We start from the raw sequence: 13,878 nt of genomic DNA on the forward strand, positions 1-13,878 counted from the left end.
AATTCTAATAAGTTATATTATAAAAATAGTATTTACTAGGAATAAAATTCTAAAATAATCACTTTAGCAATCGACCTAGTTAGTAGTTCTCATGAAGTTATCTTGGATTGCCCCGAGTTAATAAGGAGAGGCACCTTACTCAACCATCCAAAATAAGGAGAGGCACCTCACGATATCAAGCCTCCGTTTCCTCATTTATAATTAAAAAAATTCAAAATTAATCAGTATAATTGTTTTTTCTGATTTTTTGTTAACCAACTTCTGTGAACACGAAATTATGGTAAATAGAGAAAAGCCCAAAACTAGAGCCCAACCATCCCTTACTTTGCCCTAGCAGTCGACCTTTTGTACATTGTCATCATCCTCCAGTGTATACACTGTAACGCTGTGGTGGTGGCTACGTTGAGAACTGATAAAATTGCCTTCCTAAGAGACAGAGCAGGCAACAGAAATAATGGCGGAGGAGGCGATATTGGGGTATTTAGAAAACAACGAAGAAATCTCAGATTCAGGCCAATTCGCAGCTGAAAAAGGGTTAGACCACACTGAGATTGTCAATGTCCTCAAAAGCCTTTTCGGTTTTCGCTTCGTCGACGTCCAGGTACTTTATTTCTATTTTTTTTAAAGTCATTATCTACGTGTATTTATGTTTATATGCATCTAAATTTTAACATTTCTGGTTTTTCACCGTTTCATTATAGTTAATTAGGCTAAATTTTAGGAAGTGAATTTAATTTATTGAATTACTGTGTGTTATTAGCCCTGCTGGGCGGAAGTATTAAAAGTTGGAGTGTATAACCGGAATTGGGAAGAAGATAGGGTTAAATTGAGCATTCTAAAAGAATACAAATTTGAATTTTATTTACCCAATTCTCAATTATGTTTGGAAAGACAACTATTACTAGAATTCAGTTCTTTCAACTGAAAAATTTGCATTTTGGAAGAATTAAATCATGCTATAATTGACACGGTTTTGCAATAACTTTCATATGATTTATTAAAAAACAGGGTGTTTTTTTTAATTTCTATATCGGTCCGATGAAATTTGGGCAGTGCATTTTGAAGTAATTGAATAGTTTTATTTACTTAGTGTTTTCTTTAAACTGCGCAGGATATCAAGAGAGAGACATGGGTGCTTACTGACGAAGGTAGAAAGTATGCTGACGAAGGATCACCTGAAGTTCAGCTGTTCTTGGCTGTGCCACCTGAGGGTAGCATCTCAAAGGATGAGTTGCAGGTTATTTTTCCCTTTTAAAACAAGTGATATGGTTTATGTATACTGCATAGGTTTTAAGGAACACCTTTTTTACCTCTATTGGTTATACTTTTTATTTTATTTTATTGCCCTTCTCCCTGGACTATGTGTTCATGTCATATTTCTAATCAACTGATTTATTGTTTGAACTGTTAACTGATGCAGAAAAAGCTTGACCCTGCAGTTTTCAAAATAGGGTGCTCACAGGCTGGAAAAAATAAATGGGTGGAAATGGGAAAGCAAATATCGAGGAAGGTAGCATTTTTGAGGTCTTTTGCTGAATCCCATATTTGTGCCTTTTCCTTTTCAATTTAGAAATATCTTGCTATGTGTTTAATAAGTTCTATGCTGCATGAATTGGTCTTAAATGCATAATATACCTTCTCTTATATGGATGTAATTCTTTTCTTTTTTTCTTTACATGATTAGTTACTCAACTTATGGCTGCTCGTTAACTATTACTCTATCTAAATAATCATTTGGCATGTCTCACACATTCAATGCACATTTAAATGTGGATTTGTGGAGTATTCATGGTTTCTTAATTATGTTCTGCTTTGCCGTAGGTTCAAAATGTCGAAGACAAAGTAAAGCACCTGCTTTTGCAGATTCGAGATGGGAAGGTATATGATTGTTTCTAAAGCTTTTTACGGTCATCAGTTTCACACTGGTGCTTCAATCATTTAGTGATCTTCATTTCAGTTCTGAATTTTTGTTGAATTTCTTAGTCATACTTAATTCAGAATAGATCAGTGCGAAAAATAGGTGGTTCTTGTGTTGTGTTTTCCCTATAGATGTAGTGTAGTAGCATAGAGTGGATGGTGCTTGTTTAGAGAAATATGCGGACCCAATTTTGAGAAACTTAAATATGTTAAAGATGTAGACTATTATTTCAAGTATATGGCATGTTAGCAAAGTTTTCAGAACAATACCTGCTGCTGCCACATTAAATTAGCTTAAGTTAGATGTACTGATTGGTAATTCCTTTCATGTTAGCATGATATAGTCTCATTATGTTTGGTTATATCTTGCATAAGGACAATGCCAATGTGATAGAACTGTATAATAATTTGTGCATAAAGATGTTTTTACCTGTGCTTTTTCTTTAATTGTATTATAATCAAAGACTAGAGAGGACTGAGTAAGATTATAATTTTATAAAGGCAATTAAGCGTTTTAACATCTTAGATAATGGCTGAAGTAGGGCTTTCACTTTCATTTTTTAAGTCTTGTAGAGTATAGAATACACTTGGGATTTGGGAAATTTCTTCCTCTCATTGTCTGTAATGAAGCAGCTTATCATTAGTATCGGCTCCTTTTATCAAAAGTTGTTGTAGATGGCCAATTTTCTCGAACACCCACCGTATTCCATCTTTATAAGAATTATTCATTGCCAGTTTAATTTTTAATTTCAGAAGCAAATTACTTTAGTTGTATGCTTAATCCAGAATGCATTCATAGTTTTATCATGTTCTGTAATTGAATTTTCTATTTGTTCTTTTTGACCTCCATTATCCAGGAAATTGACAAAGATGGTATCAACTCTCTGAAAGCAAGAAAGCTTATAGTTCTACAGTAATGATCTTACTTCATTTTGCTTCTGTATTTGAGTTTCTTTGGCGGCCATACTGTGGATTTTAAGCCTTTTTGTCAGTTTCTGCTGCTATTCTTACTAATCATGCTTGTGCTGTAGGACATGGAAAGGCTACTCGGTGAGAAAAGGTCCTAATTATGCACCAAAGAGAAAGAAACCAGCGACTGATTTGACTCGAGAGAATCTACAGAGGTATACTTAAATCTGCATTTATCTGCATACATGCATTAAGTATTCATTCAAGATTCCAAGCTGTTATCTGCCAGTTGCATGCTTTGTAGGCTAAATCATGCTACTGATTGTTTGGGTTTTACGACCCTTAGTTGGGAACAACAAAAAGTAATTATAAATCAGCTCACAATTTATTATGGAATCGAGACTCTTGCATATACTGAAATGGAATACTCAATAGTTGTTAAAGAAAAAACAGAATACTCATATATACGTGTATCATTACAAAATGATAGTAAGATAACAGGAATAATTGCAATGTTTTCTGTCCCAAATGAGGAGTTGAACTGGCTTGGATGGGGGATACCTACTGAGATAAGGATAGCTTTTTTTGTTTTCACTTAGCTTTCTGTTTGTCCATGCTCTTGATATATATGCTACATTTTTTTGATAAGTATTTTTATGTGATTATGCCTATAAATTGTAGTGCTACTTCCATTTTATGCGAATGCATATTCATGAAATTCTCTGGCTTCTCTCTCTCTCTCTCTCTCTCGGCTTCCCGTGACTCATGGATATCTTTGGAGATGTTTTTGCATAGCAACAATTACAAACTAGGGATAGCCCTAAAAAAGTGTTGTCCATTCATCTAGTTTTGCGTATTATTGGAATCTGGTTTGATCCATTGGATTCGTTTTCTTTTGACAAATTTTTATCTGATGTTCTAGGGGCGATTGGAAGGAACTAGAGTTTAAGGAGTATAACTTCAATGCTAAGGGTCCACCAGCTGAATGTGGCCATCTTCATCCACTCAACAAGGCAAGAATATGACCTTTTTTCTTTTATTAAAAATACTATTTATTTATTTATTTTTAATGATGTGAATCTTAAGCAGTTTATCAATATACAATTAAGTGAGGAAACATCTTCTGTTCATCTAGCATGTGTTTCAAATGAATATCAACATGGCTTTTAATCTTCTAGTAGATTGATTGATGGCACGCAAGGGGATTAACAATTTACGTCATGTTAAGATGTTAACCTTAACTTAATTTGACTTTCAGCTTAATTGGATCTTTATGGATCGAAGCATTAAATATTTGCCCTTATCCAATCCTGAGTGTTAAGATAGCTGGCTGTTCTTGTTCCTGCTCCATACTATGTTTAGATAAGGTTTCTGGTTTGATCTAAACGACAGCATCTGTTATAAGCTTTGTTGATAGAAAAGGAAACCGGTTTGATATTGGTTGAAGGAAATAGTGGATCATCAAACGGTAATTAAAAATAATCAGAGGAGCTTTTTACTCATGTTTTTGCATTTGCAAATTATCTTGTATTGATTATCAGATTTAGAAACACATAAGAGTGAAAATTTAAGGATGGTTCAGTTGGCAAGGTACTGATGTCTTATGTTTGGTTTGGAGCCAAGTGATGCCCCACAGTTTTTGAAAATGCTTTGTTATATCATTTTTCTTGCTTTCTTAAGTGCACAGAGTAAATGCTTAAGTAACAAAACTGATGTCCTTTTTCTTTTAAAGGTAAAAGACCGACTGAAGGACATATTTCGTCAACTAAAGTAAGAGCTGTTCTGTGTTTCTTTTTAACTTCTAGTCCTCTTTTCAAGTTTTAGAGTTTGATATTTTGCATTTTTTTTCCCTGGATGCAGCTTTGAGGAAATGCCTACAAATAGATATGTTGAAAGCAGGTAGCTGATTTTGGCATCCTTTTCCAGTCTCGTTAATTATCTGCATTTTCTTAATGGTCAATTGGAGCCTCTGTTGATAGGTTTAGATATAAATTTTAAGGGTTAGCTTGGTATAATTTTTTATTTCTTATTTATGAAAAACTAAGAACTGTTTAACGTTTTCTATTTGTTGTTTTCTCAAAATAGTTTTTCTTTTTCAATTTCACATGAGAATGTGACGAGAACAAAATTAATAAAGCAAGCAATAAAATATGGGGAGAACATTGTGGAGAAAAAATAGTAGTGGAAAAGATCTGTAAACAAAAGAGAATATGATAGGATGTGAAGAGATTAGGAAATAAAAATTATAAAAACAATATTTAGTGGTTTATTGATTTTTTTATATTTTAAAAATTGTACGTAGAAATTCTTTAGAGAAAAAAACAAAAAAAAAAATTTAACAATACATTTGTTTTATTTGAAAAAATAAACATAAAACAAAAATAGTAACAAACGCTTCTTATCCTGTTCATCCATGCTTAAACATATATATTGCTAAATGATGTCTCTTTTTTCCTTGATTCTCTCCTAGAAAGATTAAGTAAAGCTGCTTAAGCTTGATTTTTTTTTTTTAAACTTTATTTATTTATTTATTTATTTTTTGTGCTTATGGAAAAAGTATTATCAGTTATGGGTTTGTCATTGTCTAATATTTTCATTATTGATTCTCATTCTATTTCAAGCTTCTGGAATTTTGATGCACTATTCCAGCCACAGCAGCATCCTGCCCGTGATTCACATGATACATTTTTTTTACAAGGTTTGTTCGATTTGATGGCTTGTTTTCTATTCTGGTTTTGTGTGCTTATTCTCTTTTTTTTTTTTTTTTTTTTTTTTTTTTTTTGGGTGGGGGGGGGGGGGGTTACTTTTGCTATTTCTAGTCTCAATCTAATCATTAAGTGGGTTTGTGTATGTAGTTCCTTCAACTACAAAGCAACTGCCAGAAGATTATGTTGAGCGAGTGAAGCAGGTTCATGAGTCCGGAGGATATGGGTCAAGAGGGTATGATGCAAATTCTTATTTTCTTTATTATAATATGTAATATAAGATGTTTAATTTTCAGAATCAGTATTCATATCCTGTGCTGGCAGATATGGGTATGATTGGAAAAGAGATGAAGCAAACAAAAATCTTTTGCGAACTCACACAACAGCAATTTCCTCTCGGATGCTTTATGCACTAGCGCAGGTATAATTTCCATTCTGGTCGCCTGTTCATTTTTTTCCTTTTCCTTCTATCTTGATGGTTGTCTAGGAATCCGAAAATTTTGGTAAATATATTCTAGATTGTGCAATGATTGATTCTCTTTTTTCCTTTTTCTTTTTGGATGTATTATCACTTTTCCCCTTGCGACACTACTATATTGCAATTGTGCCTCTGGAAGGGACATGACACTCGTTTTATTGATTGAGTACATTATGCTTTTAAGAGCACAAAGGGCTAGTTTGGCATTGCTTTTTGCACCTGCTTTTGGTTTTTGATTTTGTTTTCCTATTTTTATTTTCTATAGCTGGTTTTAGAATCTGACTTTTGGGTGAAGTTGAGCAAATCATGTTTCTCCAAAATCAAGTTGAAAAGAAATAGAAATAATAAAATAGCTAAAATTAAATTTTAGAAGTTAAAATTTCCCGAAGCAGGTGTACCACAACAATGCCAAATTGGCCCAAAATGAGTTAAGAGCTTTGGTTCTGTTGTCATGCTTATTTTACGTATTCTTTCTTCACAAGAATTAACTTCGCACAATTAAAAGTTGAGAATATAATATATGTAAGCTTGTATTCTCATTTTTGAGTTAATGTAAACATGTCTTTATCATTCAATAAGTCTTCTTTGTTTTCTATTCAGTAGGGCTGAGCACGGATCGGTCCAATTCGATTATTTATAAATCACCAGTACCGTACTAAATCTCGATTCTTTTAAAATTTAAAGTATCAGTACCATACCAAATATGAATTGCACCATACCGAATTGAACCAATCTTTTTCAGTTCAATACAATTCGGTTCGGTACTATTTTCGAGTGTAATATTTAGAGAAAACACAACTTTAAATCTTACCTTTAATCAAATACATTATAAAAATACAATTGACATCCGAATGAAACTAATATGAGAATTGGAATTAGATAGAATTGCAATCACATTCTTGAACAACTTGCTTTGCAATTTAGTCCATTTGCAAATATAATAATTTAATGTTCAAATATAAACTATTAAAATAAATGTTATTGCTGGCATAATAATATTTTGCAAATAGCATTAAAATAAAAAATTACAAACCTTTTATAGCACTAAAATATAATTCCAATTTTAAGTGCTAGATATGCGGCTAACTTAGTATTTGTTAATCGAGAGCTTAAGTGAGAGAATAAGCCTATGAATTGAGATTTGAGACATGCAACTGGCTTTTGTAGTAGATGGTATTAGTTAAAAATAAATTAGAGTTTAAGTATATAGTAAATTAGTAATATAGTATACATTATACAACAAATATTTTTTTTATGTATATATTTATATATATGTTTTCTATAGAATATAAAGTATATTGAAATATAATTAATATTTTATAGGTATTATTTATATAATATATATATATATATATATATATATATATATAATTATTAATAAATATATGTAAAAAAATTCGGTTGTACGGTTTGGTTCGGATCAGTACAAAATGGCTCGGTTCTGGTACGGTTATTACTAAAAAACCAGTACCATACTGTAATAGTAAAATATTTTCGGATCAATTCAGTACGGTTATAAAAACTTTCAATTATTTCGGTTCTGGTACTTTTCGGTATAGTTATTCGGTTCAGGCGGGAATCACTGAGATCCATATGCTCAGCCCTACCGTTCAGTGTTAATGTAATTTTCAAGCTTTGCAATTTTGTACCTCCTAGTTTTAAGTATACTGGAGTTCTTATTTATTGTTATTTTCTTTATTCTTGATAGCATGCAAAAGAGCAAACTTTTACCCCAAAAAGATACTTCTCGATTGATCGTGTTTTCAGAAATGAAGCAGTAGATCGTACTCATCTAGCGGAGTTCCATCAGATAGAAGGTACACTTGAGGAAATATAAAATGGGGTTAGGTTTGAAGTTATACTTTAGTCACTTATTTTGACTTTGCATCATTCCTCTTTTATTCAATTTTGGACCTAGCCCATCCTAAACCTGATTAACTTTTGATAGTTAAGATGGGGCTGGTCCAGTTTAGTCATGCTGAACGATAGACAATCTTAACTTTTGCAATTGGTTTCCAGGCTTGGTGTGCGATCGAGGGCTTACTTTGAGTCACTTGATTGGGATCCTGGAAGACTTCTTTTCACGACTGGGTAATAAAATGTTCCACTAATGAAAGTTTGGCTTTTAATCCTTCACTGGCTTTTCTTTTTCTTTCTTTTATCTTCTCCTAGGAAATGAAAATCTATTTTCATATATTAGTGCAAGAAATTTATATTGGTTGTCAATGTTTTATCTATTGTTGCTAATAGAATTACCTAGTGGTAACCTGTACACAATGAATTGAAATTCTTCATTTGGCATTAAACATGCATTTTTGTGTTTGACATGGTGGCTAATGAGTGATGAGACACCATGATACTGGATGAGATTTGATACTATAATAAAAAATGTTGAACTTCTAAGTCCAGTTTTTGCTTTCAGGCATGTCAAAGCTGCGCTTTAAGCCTGCTTACAATCCGTACACGGAACCTAGCATGGAGATTTTTAGGTAACAAGTCATTGGCTTCTGTTAGATATATGCTGGAAAAACATAAAATGTTCTAAGAAAAGATATAAATGGATTCGTATTCTATACATCAGCTATCATGAAGGCTTCGGGAAATGGGTGGAGATTGGAAATTCTGGCATGTTCAGGCCTGAAATGTTGCAACCGATGGGATTCCCAGAAGATGTTAGCGTTATTGCTTGGGGCCTTTCACTGGAGAGGTAAGGAGCTTGATCTTTTCATTAAGAAAATGAATTGTGATTCCAAATTCACCCAAAACTAAAGTAAGGATTCAAAAAAGAATATTACTACTCACGTCGCTTAATCCAATTCATTTTCTTTTTTGGAATCAGACCAACGATGATATTATATGGAATTGATAATATCCGAGATCTGTTTGGACACAAGGTACTATCTCACCCACCATAACTTTTCAAGTTGGAAAATCCTGCAATCTTCATTGTTTATTGACTCATAAGCATCCTTTGAATTACAGGTGGATCTTAGTCTAATGAAGAAAAACCCTCTGTGCCTCATCGGGATTCGGTAGAGTGTGGATTGCTTCTTTTCTTTTTGCCCCCTTAAATCATCTATTTTAATCTGAGAAAAAGCTGAATCAGTTTACTCAAGGGGAAATTGGGATGTAATCAGACATGTACCTGGCTCAGTATTCTTTTGACATCACCATAATGTCGATGGCATTGTATTGCACTACACAACAATGTATTCTAACTCTAATGCAGTTCTCAAGTGTTCTCTGCTCTCTATACTTGGTGAGAAAGATATTTATGGATGTGTTGATAGTCCTGTATTAAGTGGCACTTTCAAACTGGTTGTAGTTTCAGTTTCATTAGGTATAACCTATATTTGGAAAGGAGATTGTGCATTATTATGCTGAGCATAATCATGGGTATAAAAAAAAAAAAAAAGGAAAAATCAAAATTGTGTAAACTGCTATTTCAGGCTTCCGGAATTGACGATTGATGCGAATATCAGGAGACTTTCATCTAAAATTAATTAATATGTAATAGGAAGAGAGGATTTTTCTTTTAAATTCTAATTATATATGTAACAGGCTCGATTCTAATTACTCTGCACAAATGCTCCTATTTACAAGAGGGTAAAAGGAGACAAATTTAAATTTTCGCGTGATCTATGTAGTGCTTTTATGAAAATAACAGTAAATGTTTCTCGCGGTAGCCAGAGTCGGGCGCTCAAGTCAATCTATAAGAATTTAGCTTTTATAGGGTAATGGACAGCTTCCTGTATCTCTTGCAAAGTATTGATCAAAGCCATAGCTAAAGATACAGTTAGTTGCATTAAACCACTGACAGCTGGTTTCATTTTCTTATTCCCTACCATGTCAGATAAACTTGATTAATATATGAATCTTTAACTTTTCATATTCAAGATTTTCTCTCTTTTTTGAGCAAGAATAAAGATATGTACATTGAATGAATTGTACATATAAACAGGAAGCAGCGAGTTTCCTGAGCTGCAACACCTTTCTGAATTCTGCTTAACATTGTCACCTGTTTTAAGGTATCATTATCATTGAGCAACTTTTTCCTCTTCTGCAGGGTCGTCAGCTATTTGAAGATTGGTTTGAGCATCAACTCGAGAATTCGATAGATTAACATTCATGATGCCAGATTCAAATCTTCGGCGCCTTTCAACTGCAGCCTCAACCATGTTTTGAAATTCTACATCACTGCTACCCAACATGTACCGTAGTTTAAAATTGACTTGATTTTCTACTAGAATTTTGTGCCTTGGAATTATCCGTCCATCAAGGGAGTAGCTGAAGAACCTGAAAATAATTTCACTAGCTGTTACTGCCAAAGGTACCAAAGAAGAAAAGAAAAGAAAACTATTAAAAAATAAATAGAAAAGAAAACGAAACACAGAACAAAAAGAAAATGGACAACTGTAATTTAGCAAACATATGTGCTATAAAATCCATGCAATTTGTTATAGTGAAGCACACTGCAGTAGTTACTTTGCTTAACCAGTATATTATCCTCACATTTATCATTTAAAATAATAGTCTTGGATGATAATCTTGAAAACAGAAGATTCTAAATGAGTATTGGGTTTGATGTTCCACTCCTACTAACTAAAGACGCACAACATCGGATCTAGTTCCCTGTAAGGCTGTTTACCTCGGAAACTCGATGAGATCCTGCAAAGGCCTGACCATAGTTCGCCTCAAGTAACGATACTTTGGACGTAGGAGATCTATACTGTAACGGAGTAGCATAGGAAAATCAGCAATCATCTCACCCAACTGACGACGACCTATGCCCAGCGAGAGATAATATTTGACACTCAAATCAAGCTTGTGGGCTATGCTGCATCCCAAAAGCTCTGGTCCCAAAGCTATCACCTTCCCAATATCTCTCTCACTGACCCCAGCTTTTGTCATCAAGAATATGACCTGCATGATACTCCAGATTTAACAAAATGCATTCTTTAGTAATTTTTCATATTGCTGGTCTTATTGAAAGATATACACACATAAAGGTCCAAGCATACATGTGCAACTGTGTAAACATTATGGGGAGGAAATATACCACTATAATGCTACAACTTTTATGCAGGATATGGAAGGAAATAGAAACAGAAATCGACTGAGGAAAGGAACAAACCACTGGCCGGATTTTCTTATAGAGGCTGTATGTTAATAATGGAGGAAATTTTACAAGCATGTTGCCAACAGCATCCTCTCTAACACCTATGTCTTTAAAAAACCGCACCTTCAAGAGAAAAGAATAAAATTTGATCAACTTTCGTAAGAGGCAACACGATATGTGATAGCATAATTCATTAAATACCCTGATTTAGTTCTCAAGAAAATACATGGTTCATGCGCTTCAAAAACTACTATCAGAATGATATACTAGAGAGCACAAAAGAAGCCAACAAAGAGATTGTCCTCAAAGACAGAATTCAAACAAGTTACATGTGGCGATAACAATGCTGAAGCACCAGCGTCGAACAACCAGCAGTTGCATACCTTTGGTACTATAGTTTGTTCCAAGTCAACACAAAAAATCATTGGTTTAATGGTGAGAATTCTCCTCATACCATCTCGGGAAATCCCGAGGTAGTATAAATACTTAACAAGAGGCTTCCATCTTTCCTCAATGCTACAACACATCAATTCTGGCTTAAATGCTAATAGCCTTCCAACGTCTTCATTATTGAGGCCAAACTCCTTAAGATAATTAACCTGGATGAAGAAGAGAGCTACATATCATATGGATGACAATAGAAATTGGTAGAAGAATATTTTGAAAATGAATCACTGAAGCATGGCTTGGTTCTTAAAAAATTGGCAATTTTTCTTTCTTATGGGTATTTAGCAAAGTTCAATAAGTCTAATGGGCACACAGCTTCCAGTCTTCTAAGAAGCAAATGAAGAATGCAGATCAAGTCTGTTACCTTTTGGTTCATTTCTTTCAGAGTAAAGTAGCCAAGTACCCTAGGACAATCAAAAACCATAGTGCCCAAATCCTTCTCATTCATACCCATATCCAAATAGAACCTAACTCGAGTTTTGACTTGTTCCAGGCTGTATGACAGTAGTTGAGGACAACGACTCATCACGTATCCCATCCAATCCCTCCTCACTCCATTGCTCTCTAGATACTCAACAATTTCACTTAGTTCTTCGTCACTTCTTTCTAAAATATTATATCCTGCTTTCGTAAGAACAACCCCAAGAAATTCCCCCCTCACATGAATTGATTTCAACCAGTCGGCCAGGCGTCTGATGGACCCTAGATTTCCTCTTGTTGCACATATGACCTTGGCAATCTTAGGATATGATAGCCCATTGTGTTTAAGCCACCTACATAATTTAACAATCATAATCAAATATTGTAATCTCCCTTTTACTTCTACATACAGTAGTGACAAAATGCTGCAATCTCAAATAGGACCAAATACCAGAAAGTTTTCAGAATAGAAGTTGTCAATCATAATGAATTGGAGAAAAGGATTAGTGCCAACCAAAATCCATAAGAAAAGTTAAAAGAAAAACATGTGCTCCATTAAATCATCACAACCATTGTAGATATGGGTTTCATTAGCACAGCAAAAATACACAGTTTCAAGAAAGAACTTTATAACAAAAACCATATATTAAGATCATTAAGACTCACGCACGCACTAAACAAAAAAAAAAAAAAAAAAAAAGGAAAAAGGAAAAAGAAAAGGAAATAAAGTACCTGATAAGTGGCACAACATCCAACTCTTCGATAATAGTCCTAGCTCTAGCATTGAAACTCAAAGACTCAAACTCAGGCAACTTCTTCAAAGCAGCAGCTTGAATCATAATAAAATCAATAAAATCATTTAATCTATTGACCAAATTAGTAGAATAAGTAATTCCAAACTTCCCTTTCCTCCTCAAAACATCTTTAAAAATCTCAGCAGTTACTTTTCTCCTTATCTCAATTGCCTTTATTATTAGTTCTTCTTCTTCTTCTTTATCTTCTTCATTATCATTATCTTTGTCGAAAAGGGTATCCAGAGGGGAGTTGTTTTGCCGAGGGAATTGAGGAAAGATTGAACCTGGGAATCGAGGGATACGTTTCTTGGTAACAAGGGTTAATTCTAACAGCTTTACCTTTTCTTCTTGTGAAATTGCATCTTGATTTTTTCCTTCTTGTGGATAAAACACTCCATTTTGGAGTTGGCTTTGTTGCTGTTTTAAGTGGTGGACAAGGAAAGTTGAGGACTTTGAGTTGTGGGTCCGGAGGATTGGCTCATTAGAGGGAATGGAGCCACTAGTTGTGGAGCAGGAAGAGATGTGGAAGGTAATGGTGGTAGAATGATGGTTCTTGCGGTGGTGGAAATGGAGGGAGAGGTGCTGCTGTGGACAGGACAGCATTACTGATCAGAGCGTAAAGGATAGACTGGACTATGGAGTGGCGCCCGTTGAGAAAATAGATATTTACTGCCAAAATATAGTCTAGATAAGATAATAGGTTATAATCATGCATCAAGGGTCCCATGGTCTAGTGGTCAGGACATTGGACTCTGAATCCAGTAACCCGAGTTCAAATCTCGGTGGGACCTTTTCCTTTTAATATTTTTTCCCTATCTTGCAATCGAGGTGGCAAATTTAGTATGAGGAAGTTAGAACCATTTGATTTTATTTATTTTAATGAACAACTACAAACACAGTTGAACTTGATTAGCTGATTAAAGTTAATGAACAAGTTCAGTCTTGTTCTTGTAATTGATAATTAATTATTAATATTCAAGTTGCCGAAAAGTTTTTTAAGCCAATAGATAAGCTTCGAATATAAACAAATAAGACTTGAGCATTGTGATATTGTAGCTCACAAAACTAGTCAGCTCAATCAAGTAAAAT

The 13,878-nt window shown here is 33.9% G+C and overlaps 2 protein-coding genes and 1 non-coding gene across 4 annotated transcripts; 2 read left to right on the top strand and 1 right to left on the bottom strand.

Annotated features, from left to right (window-relative positions):
* The first annotated feature begins 178 nt into the window (after window positions 1-178).
* On the top strand, window positions 179-9,262 carry LOC8271422 (phenylalanine--tRNA ligase alpha subunit, cytoplasmic). The gene is made up of 18 exons (XM_002509441.4): window positions 179-601; window positions 1,112-1,237; window positions 1,421-1,510; window positions 1,822-1,878; window positions 2,775-2,830; window positions 2,949-3,041; window positions 3,749-3,839; window positions 4,559-4,596; window positions 4,687-4,725; window positions 5,448-5,524; window positions 5,682-5,766; window positions 5,856-5,952; window positions 7,718-7,826; window positions 8,029-8,100; window positions 8,432-8,498; window positions 8,591-8,716; window positions 8,849-8,903; window positions 8,992-9,262. Exons 1-18 carry the CDS (start codon window positions 455-457, stop codon window positions 9,043-9,045), a joined length of 1,479 nt encoding a protein of 492 aa, XP_002509487.1. The 5' UTR covers window positions 179-454; the 3' UTR covers window positions 9,046-9,262.
* Window positions 9,263-9,858: 596 nt separating this feature from the next.
* On the bottom strand, window positions 9,859-13,453 carry LOC8271423 (transcription termination factor MTERF2, chloroplastic). Of its 2 annotated transcripts, none has more exons than XM_048374711.1 (6): window positions 12,728-13,453; window positions 11,940-12,348; window positions 11,458-11,727; window positions 11,144-11,251; window positions 10,658-10,932; window positions 9,859-10,305 (listed from the first exon to the last, which is right to left on the bottom strand). In XM_048374711.1, exons 1-6 carry the CDS (start codon window positions 13,390-13,392, stop codon window positions 10,047-10,049), a joined length of 1,986 nt encoding a protein of 661 aa, XP_048230668.1. In that variant the 5' UTR covers window positions 13,393-13,453; the 3' UTR covers window positions 9,859-10,046. The 2 variants fall into 2 exon arrangements, with proteins under 2 accessions (XP_048230668.1, XP_002509488.2); XM_002509442.4 differs by having other exon boundaries at window positions 11,512-11,727; window positions 12,728-13,452.
* Window positions 13,454-13,508: 55 nt separating this feature from the next.
* Window positions 13,509-13,580, top strand: TRNAQ-CUG. The gene has a single exon. It is a non-coding gene; the product is annotated as a tRNA-Gln (tRNA).
* The last annotated feature ends 298 nt before the right edge of the window (window positions 13,581-13,878 follow it).

The sequence above is a fragment of the Ricinus communis genome, chromosome 5, assembly GCF_019578655.1.
Source record: "Ricinus communis isolate WT05 ecotype wild-type chromosome 5, ASM1957865v1, whole genome shotgun sequence".
NCBI classification, from domain to species: Eukaryota; Viridiplantae; Streptophyta; class Magnoliopsida; order Malpighiales; family Euphorbiaceae; genus Ricinus; species Ricinus communis.